Below are 25,420 nucleotides of genomic sequence, written 5' to 3'. Positions count from 1 at the left end.
TGCCTCTTACTAGTATTCTTTGAATTTGAATTGTTCCTTCCAACACATGATTTTGCTTTTAGTTAAAGCAAATTTACAATTCAAGCATTTTAACATGCAAATTATTTTCTGGGAAAGTTTTCTAAGAAAAAACAGTCAAGTAAGCACAAGGACAAGGAACCATATATTTTTTTTCACCTAAACAAGTTCATTTTCATACTTCCTAGACTTCTAATTGTTTCTGTACCAAGTTAGGAAATTATGGACTCATTAAAAATAAAGGTTATCAAATCTGTATTTGTAGGCAGTTATGGAATTCTGCTAAGACAGAACTTTAAAATTAGGCTGAAAACAATGCTGGATCCAGGGAAGATTTCAACTTTGCATACAATTAAACAGCAAGTCACCTCTGTATAATTAAGGCACTGTGCTGGGACTAGAATGCCAACACCCAGAATATGCACTCCCAGTTACCACTGCCACCATCAGATAGGAAAGATGCTCAGAAACCTTGGAGGAGTTTAAGGTCACCTGGACAACTCAGGAGAGGGTTTTTTTCTTCTTTTTTTACAGTTTACACAAATGTATTTATTCATGTAACACACAATCTGAGAGCCTAATATGGATTATTTAGATCTCAGTCCCCTGTGAAATCTGGTTATACTCTTATCCTCCCAGTTTACAGATGAAGGAGTTGAGCTTTGGTCATGTTATGTGCCCCAAATCACATCTACCTATTCGGTGGCTGGGCTAGAATTTGAATCCTTAATTGTCAGGTACTTGGCTCTTAACCTTGCTTTGTCATATGACACACAGGCAGAGTTCTTTAATTAAGAAGGTGGAGGGAATCTGCCACCAGTAAATAGAATCTTGAATTTAAAAAATACTGTAACCACAGAAAGCCCAGGGATGACTCTAAGAAGAACCTGAATCCAGAAAGTACTCTGCTATTTAGTGAGGAAACACACTCAACATCTAGAAGCTGGGGCTGTAACAATGCAGAGCATCCATTCCAGGAGGAACTAATCAGGCTGGCAAATAAGGCCAGGATCATCTGCTACAGGCAGCTCTGCGCACGCACCTGCTGACCAGTTCCTGTTGCTGTGGGGACACCTGACTGACCTGTGCGGTTCGAGGTCACAGATTCCGTCTGAGATGGGAGGCGCTGGGGCACCGGAGGCTCCAGTCCTGGTATGAGACTCTCAACAGCAACATCAGCTTTTTCTTTGGTAACAGAGCATTAAGAAAGGAGAATAAAGGGAAAGGAAAAGGGAGTCAGAAACTTCCTGACAATTCTGTGAAGGCTTTCTTTTACAGGTTTTTAAAATGCAAGTCCCAGAGAGATGGGTAGCCCAAGAAGTTACTTTATTTCTGCTGCTTTCAGTGCCTGGGCTTCAATGACTGAGCATGTGGAAGGTGAACCTCACTGTGACTCATCTCAGAGGGCCTCAGTTTCCATAAATGCAGAACTCGAGCCACCCAGATTTCTCCCATGTCAGAAGACAGGCTGAAAGGCACCTGCATATCTTCTGGTAATTTTGCTTTTTTTCAAGGATAAACTTGGAAGGAGACATTCTCTGTACCTTGCAAAGGCCACTAGTCCATCGCAAATCCCACCCCATGATGTAGCTCGGCGGTATTCTGCACTGTATACCATTCCCCAGCTTGAGGCCCTTCCCCCTGTAGGATCATGTCCTTTCTGAGTTCTACAACTTTGTGCCCTTGGAGTACTGGGGCCCTGCACGTTTTGTAGAGCACAGGGAAATGTCACAGCCAGCAGACCAAGCCACTGCTCTGGATTTTACTCATAGGGCTTCACCACTGGGCAAGTGTTTCTGTTACTGACACCTGGCACACACAGAGACCTTCTAAAGAAGAATCTGCTAATGGTAAGGTCCAACTCAAGACCAACCTTCCTCATGAAGCTTTTGTAACTAAATGTGAATTTTTCCACATTCCTCCTCATTCATGAAAAATTCACTCTAGACATCCCAGAATATCAAGAAAAGCAAAAGTAATAGTGTGCACCAGGAAGGCAGAGAAAACACTTTATTTGGGTGGTCACGGGCGAGATTAAATAGCCTTGGCTTCCGGGTTAACACAGGCATCATTCTAAAACTAGGAGGCTTTGTGGCATTTCCCTTCCTTACCAGGGCTATTCACTAGGGATCTGTCAACCAGTTAGTTATTATTCTTGAAACAGACACACATATCATGCATGATTGAAGAAAGAAAGATGATGAGTTTACCAATTACAGCATCGGAAGTGCTACCAAAAGGATCTGTCATAGGCAAGAGGTCAGGGAGCAGAAGAGAAGTATCAGGAGACTTGAGGCCCTCAATTAGTTTTTCTAGTTGGGTGGAGAGGTAAAGAGAAAGCAAAAGTGCAATGAGATATTAAAGCAAGCTGTTTGTTCATTTACCATTTCCTATGCAAACACATTTTGGGGGTCAAAATTGTGTATACAGTCACCATAAAAATGAATATTGTTAGTATCTTTTACTGTTAGTTAAAAATAGGCTTTCAAGTTAAAGAATGATTATTTCCTCAACCAAAGTACCCACTCTGTAAGGCATCTGAGATACTGCCCTAAGTTTGCTTGCTTTTCAATTTGAGGTATAATTTGCACTCTGAATCAAATTAACCAATTTTAAGTATACAATTTGACAAGTTTTTACAAATGTACACATTCATATAAGCACCACTGACATGACAGAACATTTCCGTCACCTCAAGAAGTACCCTTGAGCCTCTTTCTAGTCAATACCTTCCTCCAGACCAACTTTATCCCAGACCCTGACAATAACTGATCTGCTTTCTGTCCCTATAGCTTTGCCTTTTCCAGAATTTCCTAAAAATGGAATCATATAGTATGTAGTCTTTTCTGCCTGATGACCTTCATTTAGCATCATGTCTTTGAGATGCCTCCATGTTGTAGCACGTATTAAGTAGTTTGTTCAGTTTCACTGCTGAGCAGTGTTCCACTGTATGAGTGTGCCACATTTTGTTGACTTACCAGTTGACCAGATGGGTATTTGGTTTCCAGTTTTTGGCTATTAAAAATAAAGCTTCCATAAACATATGCATATAAGCCTCTGTGTATTCAAATTCCTTCCTAGGCTTAGTTTGTTATTTTTTTTTGTATTTGCATTTAGAAATGGTTTATAACTCACCTCAATTAAACCATGCCTAAGTGAACTTCAACAATCATTTATTGTCTGCCAACTGAGAGCCTGTGACCTTTGGGACTATTATTATACTATGATCAAATCTCATAAAACTTACTTAAGCCTGCAAAGGATTACTTTTAATGTCCTTTGGCTAAGAAACAAAAGGACATCAGAAGTCACCAGATTTGTCACACCTGACAACTTAATGTGTGATAACATATGCACAATTATGATTCCTTCGAAAATGACTCCTTTAGCCCTGACTCATCAACAACCCTCTATCTTTAACCTACTGCAGGTAGAGCAATAACTTGAAACAAAGTAATGAGTCATATAATCTTATATAAAGAAGGGAATTAAGAGCTCATACCTTCTTTTACTTAAAAAAAAACTGAGGCCACATAAATTCTGTAACTTACCCAGTTAAAGGCCTGTCAACAATGTTTCTTCTATCATCAGAAGTAAAATGCCAGTAAGATAAAACTAAAATTAAAATGTTTGAGAGAAAGAAGTGACTTAAAGTTCATATATATATATATAGTATTTGAATGAATCTGTATTCTTCTAGGCTATCAGGAATTAAGCAAAGACAAAATTGATACTAATTGAGGGACAGGAACCCATTTTTAGGTGATCTGTAATTTAGGTGATCTTTAACTACACAGATGAAACAAAATAACACAGTTTAGTGTCTTAGCAAGATAATTTTCTTTGGTACAAATAACATACTGCAAAAAAAAGACGTTTTTATATGTGAAATCAATTTATCATCTTTGGCGTATATGGCATGTAGATATCTTTGAATTAATGACAATATGCTGCATTTCTCATTGACACTCTTGATTTATACAAAAGGAAGAAAGAAAAAAAAGAAGCTTCTGAACAGCAGGGGAAAAAATCCAGGGTACTACTCAAGTATACAAGTGTAGTCACATCAGCATTCATCTTGTACTGCACATGATAATTATAGGAAAAGATGTTAAATATACCTTTGACAATTTTTAGCATACGGGCAAAAAATAAGATGGTTTTCTAAAAAGTCTAATTTTCCATTATTCTGATCACTGGTTTTTGTTTTAGTCCCCCCAAAAAAGCTTCTTTCACTTTTGGCACTCCCATTTTGCAATCTTGTGAAGCAATGGATAAAAAGTAAAGACCCCAAAATTACTTGCCTTTCACACAACAGTTTATCTTGGCACAAAACTTTAGGCTAGTACTGCCCCATAATGTGAATTCTAGCCACTGCAGTGACTGGTAGTGACCCTGGGGTAGTTCCTTAAATTTCCCACATTATCTCCTCAGCTATAAAATAAAGATACCTCCCCCGACCTTTTTACACTGGTCACTCAAGTATCATCTCCTCTAAGCCTTTCCCCATTCTCCTGCCATATTAGGAACCTTCTGAAGCACTTTGGGCTCACTCCTCTTGCAGTCCTTACATGACCGAAGGCAGGGAAGGTGTCTTATGATTCTCTGTATCCCCAGTTCTTGGTTCCCTCTCACACTCTTTGTCATACCTCTGCCTTGTGGCTGCACTGGAAAGGTAGGGAGATTAGATCATCCACCAGAAAAAAAGTCAGGTACTTGAACAAGAATTAAATTTTTTTAACAGCCACTAGCAAGAAGCATGTGAGGGTGGAAAAGTACACGTGTGCATGAACGTGTATATGTGAATGTCTGCCATAGCTGGTGAGCTGGAATGGGGTGGGAAGGGCCAAGTTGTCAGATTTAAGGAGGCTTATTTTCTGGCCAAACCTCAAAGTACCAGGCTATACACCACTATATCCATATGGTCACTGCTACTTGGGAATACTCAAATACTGGACCTGTGGAAGGGAGGAGCAGGGGACCGAGTAATACCTGGCAGGACACTAGGAGAGTACGGGGCCACAGCATAAGAGAGGTGGACGGCATGTGCCAAAACTGCTTCTTTCCCTCCCAGAACTCCTGAAGTGAGAGATGGCTCTTGGTGACTCAGTGTTGGTACCCAGATGCCACTGTAACAGTAGTCATCATTTACATTGGTAGAATTAATGTCAAACACTTTCCTTCATTATTCACAAAAAATGCTGAGTTTGGGAATACTGATAGAGTTGAGAAGAATGGACATCAGAGACTGACAATGTGTGACTTGCCCAAGGTCACAGACAGGGACATGGTGGAGCCTGAACTTGACTTCAAAGTTTCCTCCATGTGCTGCCTACAGGATCTGCCTAGCTCCATCAACATAGGAGAAAGGGTCCTCACAAAGACACAGCCCCATGAACGATGGTCAAGTCACAAAAGACATGTTGGCATAGGAAAGAACTGTGGATCCTATTTAATAAGCCTATGAAGAAACCAGCTCCAAGAAGGTGAAGCAATTTGCCCCAAGAGCATACAGGAGGCAAGCCTTTGAGCTAGCCAAGACTAGCACCCAGCTCTATGCACTAGAGATTCATTCCTCTGGTTTAACTAACACTTTGATTGCATTAAAGGGTAAGGACTATTAAAAGTCACATCAAAGCTACTATTAGTCATTTTTGGTTACTATAAACAAAAAACTTGAGAACAGGAAATAGAGGGAGGCACAAGAAAAGCTACAGGAGACTCTTGGTCTATAAATCACAGCCTGGAGGCCTCCTAGGTGTGTCAAGGGGTGGCCCTGACAGTCGTTGTTTTATGAATTCTATCCTCTTCCTCTGAGGCCAAGCGTCATCATGGGGGTAGGGAAGAGCAATGCAGGGAAGAGGGTGGTATATTAGGAAACTGTAGGAACTGTTCTTTAAGATCCCAGACCTTGAAGCCTCACAACAGCATCATCAGAACTTGTTGATATCTAATGAAGAAAGACTTGAAAAAATTTTTACGTAAATCATGGGAAACAGCTTCTTTGGATTCAAAAGCAAAACCCATTTTCTGAGAGTTCATACCTGAAATGTATAAACGCTCACATTCTAATTCTCAATTATATAAAGCAACAGACCAGTAAAACTGAGAAATAATCCATAAATTGTGTTTTGCGATGGTTTAATTTTCCTACAAAATGTTTTACAAGAGTTTTCCATCTCTTTTATGTTAAAATCACAAGTCCACAACCCTCTCATATTCCAGTCCATGTGAAAGGCAGCAGACAATTGTGGGTAGAGGAAAATAGTCCAGTTCCTAGGCTGGCTCCAATATTCTGAAAACTGGCTTTAGAATCTAAAGATGTATTCTGTGTGTTGGGAAGAGAATACATGGATTTGGGGAGGGTATTATTTAATCTTTTATTGTGATGCTAGACATTTTGGGCACTTTAGCTGGAGCCTGCAAAATTCCCCAAAATAAATAAGCAACATTAAAAAGTAAAAGAACCTAAATTTAAGTCAGAGTCATCTCACTTTTTTTAGCATCAGTTTTCTCACCTATAGAAGATAAAAACTACATTAAAGGGTTGCCAGGATTAAATGAGTGTATATAGCAGAATTAATGTGTATGTGTGTGTATAAATCAAAGTGCTTCATATGTAAAAGGAGACTGACTTCTTTTTTAAGTAAGAGGACTACATGAGGGGTCACCAAGCCACAGACGCCTGAGATTACAGTAGTGAAAATGGGTAGGACTCCAGATTTTACTCAAATGCTCTGTAATGAGATCAGAACAAGCAGAATTCCTTGAATAAAGGGAAATGTGAGGAGGAGACAGCATGGTCCAATAGAGAGGGAAAAAAGGTATTAAGAGACAAGAACCCAGGGTTGTACATTAAGTTTGTGTAGCACTTTGGGCAAATCACTCTCTTTCTGTGGATCTAAGTTTTCTTATAAGATGAAGGAAGATAAACTTAAAGGTCCTACCCATCTCTAAAAGTCAATCATTCAGTGTGAAGGGAAAAATAGAGAGTTGGAACTGGCTATTTAGAAGATAGACTAATTAGAGATGAAACTGGAGCTCTGAACTGAAAATACTTGCAGGGAAAGACACTCAAGAGGTGGCACCTTGGTAACACAAGCATGAGGTAAGATGACTGGGCCCAAGGCAGGTTTTGGAAAATGCAGAGAGCGGACGCAACGTGCTGCTCAACACGCAAACTCAGCCCAGACACGCACCACCAGGGAACAGGGTGAGGAAGTTGGGGAATGTATATGTAAGCTAGCTCCTTGTTTGAAAAAGGAACAAACTGCTATTGCTTGACCCTTTATTACAAAAGTAAAGTATTGCTTACTATGGAAAATTTGGGAAATACAGATAAATCAAAGGACAAAAGTAAAAACTACACATAATCTCACTTCTAGAGATAACCATTATGAATTTTTAATGAATACCCTTTTTTTGGTATCATTAATCTACAATTACATGAGGAACATTATGTTTACTAGACTCCTCCCTTTACCAAGTCCCCCCCACAAACCCCATTAGTCACTGTCCATCAGTGTAGTGAGATGCTGTAAAATCACTACTTGTCTTCTCTGTGTTGCAGTCCTCCCCATGCACCCCCCACATTATACATGCTAATCATAAGGCCCTCTTTCTTTTTCACCCCACTTCTCCCTCCCTTCCCACCCATCCTCCCCAGACCCTTTCCCTTGGTAACTGTTTGTCCTTTCTTGGGTTCTGTGATTCTGCTGCTGTTTTGTTCCTTCAGTTTTTCCTTTGTTCTTATACTCCACAGATGAGTGAAATCATTTGGTACTGGTCTTTCTCTGCCTGGCTTATTTCACTGAGCATAATACCCAAAGCTCCATCCATGTTGTTGCAAATGGTAGGATTTGTTTCCTTCTTATGCCTGAATAATATTCCACTGTGTATATGCACCACATCTTCTTTATCCATTCATCTACTGATGGACACTTAGGTTGCTTCCATTTCTTTGCTATTGTAAATAGTGCTGCGATAAACACAGGGGTACATCTCTCTTTTTCAAACTGGGCTGCTGCATTCTTAGGGTAAATTCCTAGAAGTGTGATTCCTGGGTCAAATGGTATTTGTATTTTGAGCTTTTTGAGGAACCTCCATACTGCTTTCCACAATGGTTGAACTAATTTACATTCCCACCAGCAGCATAGGAGGGTTCCCCTTTCTCCACAACCTCGCCAACATTTGTTGTTTGTCTTTTGGATGGTGGCGATCCTTACTGGTGTGAGGTGATATCTCATTGTGGTTTTAATTTGCATTTCTCTGATGACAAGCGACATGGAGCATCTTTTCATGTGTCTGTTGGCCATCTGAATTTCTTCTTTGGAGAAGTGTCTGTTCAGCTCCTCTGACCGTTTTTTAATTGGATTATTTGCTTTTTGTTTGTTGAGGTGCGTGAGCTCTTTATATATTTTGGATGTCAACCCTTTATTGGACCTGTCATTTGTGAATATATTCTCCCATACTGTAGGATGTCTTTTTGTTCTATTGATGGTGTCTTTTGCTGCACAGAAGCTTTTCAGCTTGATATAGTCTCACTTGTTCATTTTTGCTTTTGTTTCCCTTGCCCGAGGAGATATGTTCATGAAGAAGTTGCTCATGTTTATGTCCAAGAGATTTTTGCCTATGTTTTTTCCTAAGAGTTTTATGGTTTCATGGCTTACATTCAGGTCTTTGATCCATTTCGAATTTACTTTTGTGTATGGGGTTAGACAATGATCCAGTTTCATTATCTTCCATGTAGCTGTCCAGTTTTGCCAACACCAGCTGTTGAAGAGGCTGTCATTTCCCCTTTGTATGTCCATGGCTCCCTTATCGTATATTAACTGACCATATATGTTTGGGTTTATGTTTGGAGACTCTATTCTGTTCCACTGGTTTGTGGTTCTGTTCTTGTGTCAGTACCAAATTGTCTTGATTACTGTCACTTTGTAGTAGAGCTTGAAGTTGGGGAGCGAGATTCCCCCCCACTTTATTCTTCCTTCTCAGGATTGCTTTGGCTATTCGGGGTCTTCGGTGGTTCCATATGAATTTTTGAACTTTTTGTTCCAGTTCATTGAAGAATACTGTTGGTAATTTGATAGGGATTGCATTAAATGTGTAGATTGCTTTGGGCAGGATGGCCATTTTGACAATATTAATTCTTCCCAGCCAAGAGCAGGGGATGAGTTTCCATTTGTTAGTGTCCTCTTTAATTTCTCTTAAGAATGTCTTGTAGTTTTTGGGGTATAGGTCTTTCACTTCCTTGGTTAGGTTTATTCCTAGGTATTTTATTCTTTTTGATGCTATTGTGAATAGAATTGTTTTCCTGGTTTCTCTTTCTATTAGTTCGTTGTTAGTGTATAGGCTCAGATTTCTGTGTATTAATTTTGTATCCTGCAACTTTGCTGTATTCTGATATCAGTTCTAGTAGTTTTGGAGTGGAGTCTTTAGGGTTTTTTATGTACAATATCATGTCATCTGCAAATAGTGACAGTTTGACTTCTTCTTTACCAATCTGGATTCCTTGTATTTCTTTGTTTTGTCTGATTGCCATGGCTAGAACCTCCAGTATTATGTTGAATAACAGTGGGGAGAGTGGGCATCCCTGTCTTATTCCCGATCTTAGAGGAAATGCTTTCAGCTTCTCACTGTTCAGTATTATGTTGGCTGTGGGTTTATCATATATGGCCTTTATTATGTTGAGGTACTTGCCCTCTATACCCATTTTGCTGAGAGTTTTTTTCATGAATGTATGTTGAATTTTGTCAAATGCTTTTTCAGTGTCTATGGAAATGATCATGTGATTTTTGAAATGAATACCCTTTTATTCTTTCCCAATTCTGACTGTTTAATAACTATTTAAGCATATCCATGTTTTCTTAGGATAACTTTTTAGAAAAGAATTGCTAAATCAAAGAGAAAGTAAAATTTTAAAGGATTTTGTTATTAACTACCACACTGTCCTCCCCAAAAGCTGTACTGATATTCCCACTAGCAGGATCTGAGAGTGTTTTCTCATACCTTCACCAAGTCTGAGCTGTTGGGGTTTTTCATCTTTAGAAATCTGATAGCAGAAGCTGCAGCAGCTCATTTGTTCCATAATTGGCTCTTCTTGGAGAAGGATGATGACAATGAACTTTTAAAAAATTATATTTACTACATAACCTATATTTCTTCTTTCATGAATTGTCTGCTCATGTTTTTCTGCTGGTGGTACTTTCTTATCATATTGTCATTATATACTTAGTTTTTTCTCAAGTGTCTAGGGTTTCCAAACAAAAACAAGTCAGGTTAAGAGCTTGGAGAAGCACTGAAAGATTAAAGGACTGAGAAGGCAGACCCCTAAAAAACGGAGGCAGAATTTGTTAGCCTGGACAATGGCAACTGGGAGTGCTTTAAAGGAGAGGATTGTCAGTACTTTAAAATTAAGGGAAGGGACTGAGAGTAAGGGCTTCTCTTGAGCACCTCCCTTTCTCCTCTTAAACATAAGTCAAGAGGCATTGGGAATTAATAGAAGAAAGGAGGAGGTAGTTGCTAAGAGTTGGAGGAAGGATAATCCATTTCAGATTCTTCTTGTATACTTCTCTTCATAAGACATAGTTATTAAAAATACCAACCACAAGGCAAGAAGGTAATACATCCTTCATAAACCTAAGGTTAGATAATAAAAACCACCCCCTGATATACACCAGAAGTTGTAAGCTTTCTCTCTTTTCAAATATGAAAATAACAAATATCAAAAGAGGATAGATATCTATTGATACAAGCTAAAAAAAAAAAAAACAAGGGCTTGCTCAAGTCCCATTCCAATACTAATTAGGAATTCAACCATAAGGAGTAAGCAGGTTGAACTAAGCCACATGGAAGAGCTGGATGTGGGCCCCATCAAAACAGATAATTAAGCTGCTACCGCTTTGTGGCTTTGGAAATTTACATCTTGCCTAACTTGTGGTGTAAGCCCTGAGTCTTGTGATGAGAGATGCTGCTTTTAAAGTTTCATCACTCTAACCTGCCCTATCACTGAGTAACCAGACACCAAACCATCTGTGACATCTGAAAGTTAGAAGCAAAATTCAATGACATGCCCCATTCCAAGTTCTTAAAAGAAACTGAATCTGCAGGAAGATAAACTTCCTAGAGTAAAGACACATACTGTGGTTGACCTTGGACTTTTTAATATCACAACACAGCAGCTGGAAGGAAGGAAGAGGCCAGGCAAACAGCTCTGAGAAGAATGTCTATCTTGACAACAAACCACCAAGAACACACAGCTTCTCATCTACTTTTCAAAAAAAAAGTTGTTATTTGAGGAAGTAGGACTTAAGGACTTAAGGGGCAACTAATGCATCCTTGCTTAGTCTTGTGGAGCATAGATGTTGAGAGGTCGGTATTAAGGGCTTGCTATAAAAATCTTTTCCTCAAACGCTTGTGCTCTGCTGGTGGGAGTGTGAAAAGGTATAGTCGCTATGGAAAACCCTATTGTGGTTCCTCAAAAAAATTAAAAACAGAATTACTACAAGACCCACCAATTCCCTTTCTGGATATATACCTGAATGAAATTTGTGTCTTAAGAGATATTTCCACATGCATGCTCATGGAAGCATTGATGGAAGCAACCCAAGTGTCTATCAAAAGATGAATGGATAAATAAAATGTGCTATATACATACAATGGAATATTATTCAGCCTTAAAAAGAAAGGAAATTCTAACATATACTACAACATGGATGAACCTTGAAAACATTATGTGAAATGAACCAGTCACAAATACTGTATGACTCCACTTACAGGAACTACCCAGAATAGTCAAATTAATCGACAGAGAAAGTAGAATGGTAGTTGCCAAAGGCTGGTGGGAGGAGGGAATGAAGAGTTACTGTTTAATAAGTAGACAGTTTCAGTTTTACAAGATGAAAAAAAGCTCTGTGGACGAGTGATGGTTGCAAAACAATGTGAATGTACTTAATACCACTGGACTGTCCACTTGAAAATGGTAAATTTTGTATTACGTATGTTTTGCCACAATTTAAAAAGTAAATGATGATTAAATCTTTCCACCAGTTTTCAGAGAAATTCCCTCAATCTTCTGTATCATATTTTAAAACTTTGATACTACGTATAACTTAGCTGTTCCCTAATGCAAATAGAAGGCAAAATAAATGAACACACAGCATATGCTCATTAACAAGATACTGTGAGACTCACTAGAGTTAGGCTTCATTTGGCAGCTTTCTGAGCCCACAAATACCCATGGCTATAATTTTTTTATGCCAGACTTTCTAAGAAAATGTGTTTTATGATGCTTTGGAAAATAAAAATTCTCCTTAAAGCAAAAATCCAATTAACCATAGCTTAACAATCATTATATCAAGGAAGTCTATTTTAATGACTCTTAGTTATACAAAGGTCAAAGGTCATAAGAGCAAGTCTAATTTCTGTAAGAGAAAAAAATCACTATCTAAGACTTCATGATAACTAGGACTGCTGCCCAGGGAATAAAGACCCAAAGTCAAAGCTGTTATAGCATTTCCTCTCTTTATATACTAATTTAAAGTATACAAGGCAAATTCAAATACATGATTTCATTTGAACCTCATGAGCCACTCCATAAGGTAAGTTTTAATATCACCAATTTTGAGAAGACAGAATTTATGTGATTTGACCAAAATTACCTAGCTATGAAGTGGCTAGAACCCAAGTCTTACAAGTTCAAATCCACTTTTGCGTTTCCCTAAATCTTAAATTTAGCTCTCTAGTCAAAGACTTCATTGATCTGGAAACTGTCCCAAAGACAAAGAAACATGCACAGCCTGGGGCTGTGGATGTGAAAAGGAGAATGTGGAGCAGCACGAAGAGCTCAAAGACCTTACTTCCTCACCCAGAAAATGAGAAATTACTTGACATACCCACCAGTCAGTATGATTTGTGGAATCAAAGGAATTTATTTTAAAATGTGAAAACATTTTAAAAGCATAAAATAAAATGGTAAGTCATTAAAAGGCAGTAGTTTTCAGGAGACTAAGACTTCATGGCATCAGCAGCAAGGATGATGGTGGAAGGTAAGCATGTGAGCCAAACAAACAAAGCCAACCTGCTGAGCCCAGAGTGGGCTGGAGGTACCAGTGAACTGGACACTTTGTGGGGACAGGAGGGGACAACAAACCTGCAGTTTGCCAAGATACCAGAGACTAAACTCTCAGCCCTTTTCTCACTCAGGAATTTCAAGACACTAAGGAAGGATGAAGGGGCCTTGGAAAAAGGAGCTATATAACTGACACTATAGACTGAATTTTAAATAAATAAAATAATCCAAGACATAGCAGTAACATACCATACTTAGCCCAAATTCTGGTGGGCACCAAGAAGGCTGGAGCTACAGGATCAGAGTGTGGCCACTATTTTCATTCCAGGGTTTGGCAGCTTCCTGACATTGTGAGCTGTGTCTTATTTATTCACCCTTAAAGAGTGGTTGGGAGGCCAGGCTGGGTGTTGGCAGAGGCACAGATGGAAGGTTACGGAGCAAGCAGTCTGGTGTCTCAGAGTTGGACTGCTAAAAGCCTTTCAGCCTCGGGTTTTACCTCATAATATTCATTGAGTGCTGACTCTACCTGGCAGTGTTCTCAGCACTGGCAATACAGTGGTAAGACAGCAAGGTGCCCTCCCTCAGACACTGATATTCCGGGGGAAAGACAGACAATCAACAGAGGCAAACAGACAATGTCATGATAAGGGCTAGGATGAAAAAGCATGAGACCCAAATGTCAATGACAAGAAGACAGTTGGAGGAAAAGCTCTCCAGGCAAAGTACCAGCAAGTGCAAAGGCCCTGAGGTGGGAACAAGCTTGGTTTGTTGGAGGAAAGACTGAGGGGAAGACTGCCATGAGCTCAGGTTAGCAGGGTAGCCAACAGTCAGATTAGTTAGGGTCTTGTAGGTTGTGGTAAGAAGTCTGAATTTTACACTCAGTCATATGGGAATTCTCTACAGTGCAAAGGAGTGGCATGTCTGATTTATGTTTTCAACAGATGAGTCAGGCCTGACAGATCAGAAAGCAAGTAAGATACCCCTAGAATTCTCTATTGGAATGTTCCATTTTAATAGATTTCTCCATGACAACCCCAAAAGGCTAATGGCTTAATTGGCATTAAAGTATATACCAGTTAACACTTTAGTAGAAATCTGCCAGAATGCGAGGAGTATGGAGGAACAGGAGGTAAGAAAGATGACAATAAGGAGGGCAGGATGGCAGCCAGCTGGTGCTGGTCATTCCCTTTGAGACTGGCTCATCTCTACACCCTTCACAATTCATCTCTACAACTGGGAGCTGATAACCTGAGCCACCTGGTGTGTGTGCCTGGCTCCTCACCCCTGATCCAGAGTGCTCCTGTGACCGCTGCAGAGCTACCTGCCTGTGGACCCTTATCTTCTGGAAGGCCAGCCTTCCAGCTTTCACAGCCCATGGATTTTCTCAGTAAGAGCAAGGCAAGAACCTGAAGGGATGTCAACAGAAGAATACTTCAGTAATCTCTTTTTTCTTCTTGATCAGATGACTATACAACAAGAAGGAAAAAGAGGCCAGTGGGCCCCAGTTCAAGTTTGCAATTCATACCCTTCCTGCTTTCTGCTTGAAATGGCTTGTCTAAGTACTACCAGACAAACCTGAAGGATGCAACAGAGAAAACAGCCTCTGTTTGATTCCTACTTTAATTACTTTATATTGAATTATTCCTCAGTGATTGTAGATAATTTTTACCTACATCCAGGTCCAGCAAGCTATAAAGTTCCATCTGATCAAGGTAAGTTTTTACTTCTTCTTAGAAGGGTCCAAAAATTGCCTAAAGCAATAAAAACTGTCTTGGTATCCAAACTGCAGTCTGTCTTAGTAAGTGGAGGGTATGAACATCACAGTCACTTTCAATCTTGAGGAAGCCAATCAAACATCTTTAACACTTTGAGAGAGAAGAGAAACCAAGCAGACCCTATCAGTTCGAAACCAAAAATAGGCAGGGATAAGAATGGGAAAAAAGGAAAAACTATCAGAAGCAAAATGGCTGCTAGACGCTTCTAAGGAATCGGATCTATTTGCTTTTTCAAAGACACTGATAGTAAAGAAAAAGGGTGGCTTCTATTCCTCACATCACACTCTCCACACCACCCCCAAGAGGATGGGAAGGGGGGCAAGAAGAAACACCTTTGGCATTCACAGATCCAGATGGAAATCGTCCAGTCATTGTTTAAAAAGCTATTTTCAGTCAGAACACACTAACCATCATTTCTTACTTTTTAAGACTGCTTACATATCAGGATATGGTAGACTGAAAGGGATATTTAAATGTATGCAGTCCAATTTCCTTCAATGATAAAGAGTCAAGTCTTAGAAGGCTTTCAGGTAGTAGAAGATTCAGGAAGGGAACCCAGGTCTCCTGATTAGCATTTCCTATCAACCTTTATTATATGATATTTTTATATTATAAAATAAAAGCACATTATAGGGAAATAGGAATAGGACAGGAAGTCACCCATAATCCAGTCATCATACTATAACTTTCTTCCTTCTATCACATGCTTATTTCCTTCCCCCCAACATTTTTATAATTATATTTGACTAATGTTCCTTCCAATACACATGACCTTTCACATTATCAATGACACAGTCAAGGATTAAAAACTGAACACTGATACCATGTGGAATACAATTCAGTATAACCTGAACTGATTTTATTATCTTTACTAAGGATCGGTTCCCTCTAAGAGAATTTTGCCCCTCTTATTGACACATAGTAAAAATATACAACAGCACCTATTATTAGGGCTTGGAATTCAGATCCCTTTCATGGAGTATTTCAAACAACCCTCAAGAGGCCCTGGAACATGAGAATCAAACTGCTTAAACTTCATATCAGTTTTATTTACCTACCTGGTGCATCAGGTACTTGAAGAGGAATGAAAGGGTCAGATACACTGAGAAGTGGGGGGCTCGGACCCACAGCCTGCCCGCCCTTCCTTGTTTCAGCTGGAGTTGGTTGGAGGGAAGAAAGGGTCAATGAGAGAAAAAAAGAAAAAAGCAGAAAACACATCAAGTAAATCTAGATAAATTTACCATCTATTAGCCCAACAGCTATATCATAAATTATACAGGAAGTCAGGAAGTCTAAACTTAGAGGACAATAAAGAGGGATGAGTGGATACAATCCAGAGTAATGGCAAAGTATGTATGAGATATATAAACTGGTCCTTACAACATACTCTAAGATGCAACTGATGATTAAACGAGGATATTCATATGACTGAAATTCCATTTCTTCCTTGTGTGGAAGCCTACAGTAGTCTCTTTCAGAGTTCCTATAGCGATTACTGTCCATATCACACATTTCAACATGTAAACACTATCCAATCTAGCACATGTGTATAGGTACTTCCTATATACCCATTACCTCTTGAAGCTGTTTTATCACCAAATGTCTAATAGAGTGCTATGCAGACAGGTAGGAAGAGACAGAATTTTACTTCTTGCTTATTTCAAGGTTAGATAAGCCCTAACCTCTGGACTAATCTAACATACTATTGGCAGTCATTCTATATTTGGCAAACTTGTAGATTTACAGAAATCTATACACCCTATAAAATATCAGAGCTTGAAGAATCTTAGAATTTTCCAGCACAATTTTATCTTCCAGAAAAGAAATGAAGCCCAGAAGTTAAAAGACTAGCCAGGGTCCACCAGCAGACCCACTCATCAGAACCCAGGTCTCTTGGTTTCTACTTTACCATTCTTTACACTGCATTTTAATATTCAGTGTGTTCATTAATTAAAATTTCATCTGCGCTCTATACAGTGGATTAAAAACAAACTTTTTATTTTCAGATAATTATGGAACCACAAAAAGTTGCTGTTCACAGATTCCTGTGAACTCTTCAACTAGTTTCCCCTTGTGGTGAGATCTACAGCTGTAGGACAAGTATTGACGCTGGCACAATACTGTTAACTAGACGTTACTCAGTTTTCACAAGCACTCATTTGTGCACACAGTTCTTTGCAATTAGATCCTGTATACAGATTGGCATAAGCACCACCACAACAGGGATGCAGAACTGTACCCTCAAACAAAAGACCTGCATTATTGTACTCCTTATAGCCATGCCCACTCCTTGCTCCTGTTCCTATTGCTTGGAATCCACTAATCTGTTCTCAAATCTCTGTAATTCTGTCATTTCAAGTTATTAATTTCTCTAAAGGTAGATGGAGAAAGAGAAGGGTAAAATCATTGCTCTTAAGTCTGCAATATTTTTAAGTGAAACAATGAAATATGCTAAAAGAAAAAGAAATTATAAAACTAATTACATAGTATAACTTATTTTTGAAAAAAGTATATATGCAAAAATAAAATTATGGACATAAATACTGTAAAACGTCAGCAATTCTTTACTCTCAGACTGGGGTCATGAGTTCTTTTATCTTGTTTCTTTGGGCTTTTAGTCATTTCTCCAAAATTTCACAAATGAATATGTACTACTTATCAACAGGAAAGCATTTTAAATAAAGAGGCACACTGTCAAGATTTAAGCATCTGCCTCTAATGTACAGGCACAGTTCATCAGCATTTTTGCAGTTTTTCCCATAAAAATGTTTAAAAATACCCTTGTATCATCCTCCCTGATTCACTGCCAAATTTCCTGCTTGTTTCTTCCCCTGGTCAGTCAGAAGGTTTAAAATCAGTGAACAGACTGAGCTTAATTAGAAAACTTGTAGAAAACGATGCTATTCTGTACTTCACACAAATGAGGACATATCTTTTTTCTTTCATTTATAAAGAATGAAGGTGTCACAGAAAAAAATTCACATCACAAAGAAGAAGGAAATAAATCTAGTAAATCTAGATACTAGATACTAGAAATCTAGATACTAGAAGGGAAAATAATAAATGTTCATTTAAAAAAGGCTGGATAAAATGAGGAAAATATGAGGATGTTTTATAATGTTTGTAAAAGCTCAGTGTCACTGATTTACAAGATTCTTGAAATGTGGTTATGACTATAGCTTCTGAGCTGCACTGCTGAGGTACAAATCTCTATTCTGTCATTCTTCTGCTGTGATCTTGGGCAGGTCACTTAACCCCTCATAGGCTATTGTGAGGATCACCTGACATAATTCATAAAAAACACCTATCCAGTGAGCTTATTCATGTGTTCAATATATGTTCACTGTTAATACTGTCATAACTTTATTCAAATATATGTTTTTTTATGGCTAGGCCTTTAAGTCCCTTTTAAAAGAAAATACTGCCATTTACAGCCTTCAAAGTAAATGGAGAAGAGGCAAAAACAAAATAAACAACTCTTTAAAGCAGCAGTTAATACAAATAAACAATAAAACATCACCACATATGATAGGAATTAGGCATCAAAACTGGGAGCAGAAGGAAAATGACTAGGGACATTTATCATTAACATTGTTCAATCCAAGCTCCTCTCCTATGGCAAAAGGCAACCCTTTTCATTCATTCAACAAATCTATACTGAGCCAAACACTGTATTAAATGCTAGGATCCAACTGTAAAGCTTCCCAGAACTTACTCCATGATACCCTCCCAGGGAAGCTATATCCTAGCCAGGAGCATAGCAGGTCATCACCTTGCCTACTGCACAGTTAGATAAGCCTATCTCAAGGACAACAGTCAGTGCTGTACACATTTGGTACATTTAGTCGACTAGGTGGCATATCCAACTTAAAGCACTTTAAACCAACCAAAATATCAATACATTTAAAAATTACATGAACCAGACAACACTAAAGATGAAAAATAACACAAAATATCTTAACTATTTAATATTAAAAAGCATGCCTCCCAAATAACTCTAATGCCTATTCCAACATATTAACAATGACACCATCAGATGAAGACTTATGGGATATGGTCACTTCAGTTTTTCTCATGAGGGAAACACACACCTACTAGGAAGCACCTCAATAAACAGTGCAATCCTTACACCATTTCCAAAAAATAAATAAACTTGAGATGTATTTAAGACCTAAATATAGGACCTGAAAGCATAAACTCCTAGAAGAAAAGTGGGCAGTAAAGTCTTAAACATCGACATTAGTGACTTTTATCTGGATATGTCTTCCCAGGCAAGGGAAACAAAAGCAAAAATAAACAAATGGGACTACGTCAAACTAAAAAGCTTCTGCACAGTAAAGGACACCATCAATAAAACAAAAAGGCAACCAACTGAATGGAAGAGGATACTTGCAAACGATACATCTGATAAAGGGCTAATATCCAAAACACATAAAGAACTCATACAACTCCACACCAAACACCAAATAACCTGATTAAAGAACAGGCAGGGGACCTGAACAGACATTTTTCCAAAGACATGCAGATGGTCAACAGACACATGAAAAGATGCTCAATATCACTAACCATCAGGGAAAATGCAAATCAAAACCACATGAGATATCACCTCACACCAGTCAAAATGGCTAATATCAAAAAGACAAGAAATAAAAAGTGTTTGTGAAGATATGAAGAAAAAAGAACCCTTGTACAGTATTGGTAGAAATGTAAATTGGTGCGGCCACCATAGAAAGCAGTATGGAGGTTTCTCAAAAAACTAAAAATAGAAATACCACTTGATGGACTAATTCCATCTTGGGGAGTTTACAAAAAAAAATCACTAATTTGAAAAGATATATGCCCTCCTATGTTTATCACAACATTATTTATAATAAACAAAATATGGAAGCAACCTAAATGTCCATCAATAGACAAATGGATAAAAAAGTGATGGTACATACAGACAACGGAATATTACTCAACCATGAAAAAACCCAAAATACTGCCATTTATGACAATATGGATGGATCTAGAGAGCATTATGCTAAGCGAAATAAGGCAGACAGAGAAAAAGAAATACCGTATGATTACATGTGCAATCTGAAAAACAAAACAAATGAGTCATCAAACAAACAACAGAAATAGACTCATAAACACAGAGAATAGACCGGTAGTTGCCATAGAACAAGGGAGTGGGAGATGGGCAAAATGGGTGAAGGGGACAAAGAGGTACAAGCCAATTATAAAACAAATAAGCTACAGGGATGAAAGTACAGCATAGGGAATATAGTCAATAATATTGCAATATCTTTGTATTTTGACAGATGGTAACTATACTTATCATGGTGAGAATTTAGTAATGCATACAACTGCCAAATCACTATACTGTAACTGAAACCAATATAATATTATGTATCAACTATATTTCAATTTTTAAAAAAGTATAATACTCAAAGGTTGGGGTGGGTGGGCAATTGGAGGGAGCAGAAGAGGATTCCTGTAGATTATAGTTAGCCCCTTTCGTCACGCTCATGCTTGCTGAAAATCACTGTTACACTGGGAGAAAAACTATATATATTTAAATTATTTTTTTAGACAGAATTTTTAAAAATTCTACTGTGTTCCTCTTGATACTGACAAAGCAAACCTAAGAAAAATAAGGACTCATAGTCAAAAAGACAAAAGCAAAAGTTAAAAGAATTAGAAAACTGATAAACAGTAGATTTTATAAACCTCAGAGTTATCTTTGAAAGATAATTAAAAAACAAATCTCTAGCTAGAGCTGCCAAGAAAAAGAGAAACACAAATACATACAATTAAAACTAATTTTTGCAAAGAAAATATTCTAAAATATTTTAATGCATTGCTCTATTTTATTTGAAAAAATTTAAAACTGCAAATGATTTTCTTCAACAATATTAATAAATTTGCCTCAGTATGTGGCAGAAAATCCAAGAGAGGCAGCTTTGGAGTCAAAGGGCTGGTGTCCCAGCTCTACCATTTACTAGAAAATGTGTCTCTGGAAAAGAGACTAGTCTGTGCTCAATTACCTCAACTGTAACAGATGCAGGGATATGTACCAACATCAAAGGCTTTTAGAGAAGGTTAGATGAGATAATACTTGTGTAGGACAAATGAAAAACTGGGTGAGGCGTTTATAATATATGACATATAAAGAACTCTTACAAATCAATAAGAAGAAAATGAACACAGAACATTAAAAAAAAGGCAAAGGAATGAACAATACAATTCCCAAAAGAAATCAAAATGGTCAAAAATGTGCTCTTTCTATAACCGCTGAGGTGGGTGGGGAAACAGAAGGGAAAAATTATTCCCACTCACTGTTGATCAAAATAGAATTTGTATAGCATTCTTGGAGGCCAATTGGAAATATGTACCAAAACCCTTAAAATTCACATCTTTTGATTTAGCAAATAATTTCTTAAAGTTATCTTAAAGAAATTATAAATGATATAAAAAATTTAGCTTCAAGACTGTTTAAATGTGGAGTAAACTAAGTACTATCAAAGGCGATGTTAAATACGATATTACTATTCTTCCACTAGAAATCATATGATAGATTAATATTGACATGAAAAACTACTAATTTTCATAGAACATTTATAAAATGAATAACAAACTATACCACACAAAGTCCCTCCATAAGCAAAAAAGGTGTAGGTCATATAGTCACACTGCAATTAAAATAATTCCTAAATAACTCTTGGTGAAAGACGAAATCAAAACTGCAATTTAAAAACATCCAGCGAACAAGAACAAGAGAATATTATATATCAAATAGGATAGAATAGCAGCCAAAGTTCTAAACAGAAATAAATGTATGAGGTTAGAGAAACCACTAACACACCTAAAGAAGGCAGGAAGAAAGAACATTGGTTAAAAAGCAGAAATTAATGAATATAATTAAAAAGGTTAAGTTTAGAAGTCTATCAACTTCCACATCCTATAAAGAATATATTCAAAACCTCACATTCACTGCTGAGGACATTATAACAGTAAAACCCTGAAATTAATTAATGTTTAAAGATGAGCTATTTGGTTAAATACATAAGGACATATCTATATAAAGGAATTTAACATAGCTCTTTCAAAAATTATATTTTAGGAACTTCTTTAATGATGTGGGAAATGTGCCAGATTCAGTTAAGTAAAAATATTAGGTTTTAAAATATAACTATAGAGATGTACATTAGAGTCTTAAGCTAAGGCCAAAAATTGTGTACAAAACTGTACTCATGTATTTTCATGAGGGAAAAGATCTAAACTTTCATTAGAGTTACATATTATCTGTGATCTTAAAAAGGTTAAATGTCACTAATAGACACCAAAATTGTATCCTTGTGCTATTTCTCAGTGGTGAGATCATAGGGATTTTAACTTTCTTCTTGATGTTTTTCTATAAATGACTAGCTTTTACATAAGTATGTGTAATTTTTATTAATGATGGTAAAACTAATTTTTTATTATTACTTCTACAATTTAAAAAAGGTATCATTTAAAAGGATACCTCCCTCTCTCTGTACAGACACACGCGCACACACACACACACACACACACACACACAGACAGCTTAACAGAGTGTCAGATATAGGCTAGAACATCTAATTCTTAGAATTCTTCATTCTTCAAGTCATTCCAAAAAAACTAAGCAATTATAAGCGATTAACAGAGAGATGTTTCTTAAATTCAGAAATATTTGCTCAAAATATGTACATGCACTAGAGAGAACAAATCTTATATCTTACTGCCATATCATTCTGTCATGTTAATTCAAATTAATTTATATATTTGAAAGTGATTTTTGATTCTTTGGTGAGTCTTTAGATTCTTCAGATTCCAAAGAGATTAGATTCTTTATCCCTATCTTTTTTACTGGAAAATTTTTTGAATGAAGAAAAATACAAACTACTATCAGGATCTGGGGCTCACTGGCCCGCTCTTATTTTCTGCGGAGTGGAAATGGTGTGGCGGAACAACAGTGAGCATGTGTCTGGTGTTTTCTATACTAACCGGTTCCGGCAACAGACGAGGCAGCAGCAAAGGCGTCGCTTGGGGGCGGTTGAAAACCTGGGATCAAACTCTCTGCTGAGCCTCCCAGCTTCTCAGGATGTTTGCCTGGAGGGAGAAACACCACTCAGTTCATTCCAGCTCTGCTACCGAAGCTTCTGAGAGTTTCCCACTAGCCAGTCCACTACCCACAACAGACCTAGGTTTCCTGAGGATGAAGACCTCAGGAAAACACCAATCAGCTTGCACTCATTTTCAGCATCAAGCCTCCGAGGGAAAGTAAGCCTGTATTTTCACATACATACCTCCCTAGAGTCAAGGTTAAGGATTCCCGAAAGACACCAATTACTCACCTTCCCCCAGCTTGGCAAAGTCCTTGTTTAGCAGTTCTTCAGCTGTGAGTTTGGAGAAATTGTCATCATCGAAGGGATTCCATGTAGAACCTTCTGAAGGATTATAAACGTTTTGCTGTGAGGTCCGAGGAGAGCCTGATGGAGTGGTGGTTGCAGACCTAGGTAGGTTCCCACCCCCGCGAAAGAAAAAGCATTATAAGTTGATAAGGCTTCATCTATTTTCTCTTTGTTTCAAGATAAATTCTTTTCTGAGTCAAACCATTATTTTCCACAGTGGTTTTCTCAAAGGGCTTCCCATGGCAATTGGACAGTTTCCACAGGTAACTTTTCCACTGTGTGAAATAAATGTCTCCCTTCCCTTCTTCATTCACTATTTCCCACTACTTCTTAAATCTTCTTAGAATTTTGGTTTCATCTTTCAATTCAGGATCCCAAAGCAGTCTTTTTCAGGCTTGTGCATTCTGTGGTGCCCACCATAACATCCACAAAACTGACCCCAGAGAGGCTGGGACTGATGCCTAAGTCAGGCTGCCTCCCCTCTGTCAGGATCCAGCAGACAGAGTATGAAGGGCCACCATCAGCAGTCACCATCACAGTTAAAGAGAAATAAATCTTGTGCTGCTAGGTATCTTTACCTCATTTTCTTCTAAAGTGTCTCTTGACATCCTTTGCATTTAACTAATGACTTAATTTAAAGATTTTTAACTTTGGACTGCATGGATCCAAGAAAGATGAGGGTCTGAAGTTGTACTGACTCAACAAACATTCATTGTAATCTACTTTACATCAGGCATGGAGCCAGTCACCAGTCTTACAAACGTTGATTAAGACATGGTCCTTAGAGGAATTTGCAGGCTAGGTCAGTTAGATAGACAAATAAATTATGATAACACAATGTGATACATGCTAAAAAAAAGGTTCAGACAAAATGATACATGGCATCAGAGGAAGGGTCAAAGAAAAAGTAACCTCTGACATGGATCCCGATGAATAAATAAGCATTTTGTAGGTGGACAAGGAGGACAATAACAATTCAGGGACAGGGCATAGGATAAACACAGCGCTTGTGAAGATGGAGAATGGCAAGCCCACCAGTGTGATACCACAGGCCTTGATCTGTTAACCACTGAATTCAGATATTATACTATAGATAATGGGGAGCCAGTGAAGTTTTCAGCTTGGAGCAACTTGGTCTGCTCAACAGTTTAAAACTACTCTGTAGAGCATGGAATGCATGAGAGAATGGAAACAGTAAGGCAACAGGAAATTATTTCTTAAAATCAATATGGTCTATATACTACAAGCAAATTCAGCTTTTTATTCAACACAGATGCACACCACTATGTATACATCTACATACATATGCAAAGAATCACACAGTAAAGGCCCACAGCAATCACTGTCCACAAAAGTAAGAAGGATAAAGGGGAAGCACTACATACTTGGACTTATTGAGGCTGGCCTCAGCTGCAGCTGCCTGGAGCAGCTGGGTTGATTTGCTGGCAGGAACCCCAAAGACTGCACTGTGGGTCACGTCACTGAGAATCCGCCTGTGCCCTGCACGTTGGGTCTTGGGGGATGATGGAGGAGTGAGAGATCCAAGTTTCTGTCCCTGGATGGCAGGAGGTGGGGTTGTCTGAACCTTTGGCTGTTGTCTTACTGGGGCCTGAATCTGCTAGAAAGAGATGTGAAAAGAGTTCCAAAAAAAAAAAAAAAGGTGAAAGGAAAAACAAATAAACAGACAAGCATACAACAAAAAATGCCATGTGGAGCTAACATGGGACTCAAATGGCTGTTTACCAATAATACCCAGAGGAAAAGAATAAGGCTCTGATTCTGAGCTGCAACTCTGGGACTAACATCAATGTTATTTATCTGGTGCTTTTATTTCTATCTTCATCAGCAACAATGTACAGGGTAACCATACACAATTCAGCCCAGAGCATAAGCCTGCAGAATCTATTCCTAGCTCTAAAAATCTAGAATGTATCCTAAAGGACCACTTTCTGCTTTCAGGGTCACAAAGGAACCCATTCAGAATGTTTCAAAAGGGCAGGCTGCAAGCATCCTACTACAGAAGCCAGTTAAGGCATACTTCCAGCTAAAACACATTTGAGCTGCATGATTTCTGCTAAGAGATCCCTGACTCTCCAACATAGCTCACACTACTAGTCAGGAATAAGTTAGAATAGCACTGC

The 25,420-nt window shown here is 38.2% G+C and overlaps 1 protein-coding gene across 23 annotated transcripts in view; it reads right to left on the bottom strand.

The window, feature by feature from the left end:
* Positions 1-25,420, bottom strand: part of AAK1 (AP2 associated kinase 1) — a 158,911-nt gene that overhangs the window by 19,855 nt on the left and 113,636 nt on the right. For 11 of the 23 annotated variants that reach the window (XM_073212091.1, XM_073212089.1, XM_073212094.1 and 8 more), the window contains 6 exons: positions 24,665-24,897; positions 23,223-23,380; positions 22,873-22,977; positions 15,921-16,016; positions 2,229-2,330; positions 1,102-1,203 (listed from right to left, as the gene is read on the bottom strand). In XM_073212091.1, coding sequence (XP_073068192.1) covers positions 1,102-1,203; positions 2,229-2,330; positions 15,921-16,016; positions 22,873-22,977; positions 23,223-23,380; positions 24,665-24,897 — 796 coding nt within the window. The remainder of the gene's footprint in view (positions 1-1,101; positions 1,204-2,228; positions 2,331-15,920; positions 16,017-22,872; positions 22,978-23,222; positions 23,381-24,664; positions 24,898-25,420) is intronic. The other 12 variants (XM_073212110.1, XM_073212070.1, XM_073212159.1 and 9 more) reach the window with 6 other exon arrangements.

The sequence above is a fragment of the Manis javanica genome, chromosome 1 (assembly GCF_040802235.1).
Source record: "Manis javanica isolate MJ-LG chromosome 1, MJ_LKY, whole genome shotgun sequence".
Classification (NCBI taxonomy): domain Eukaryota; kingdom Metazoa; phylum Chordata; class Mammalia; order Pholidota; family Manidae; genus Manis; species Manis javanica.
The sequence above is the reverse complement of the archived record's forward strand: the minus strand, read 5'-3'. Positions and strand labels throughout refer to the sequence as shown.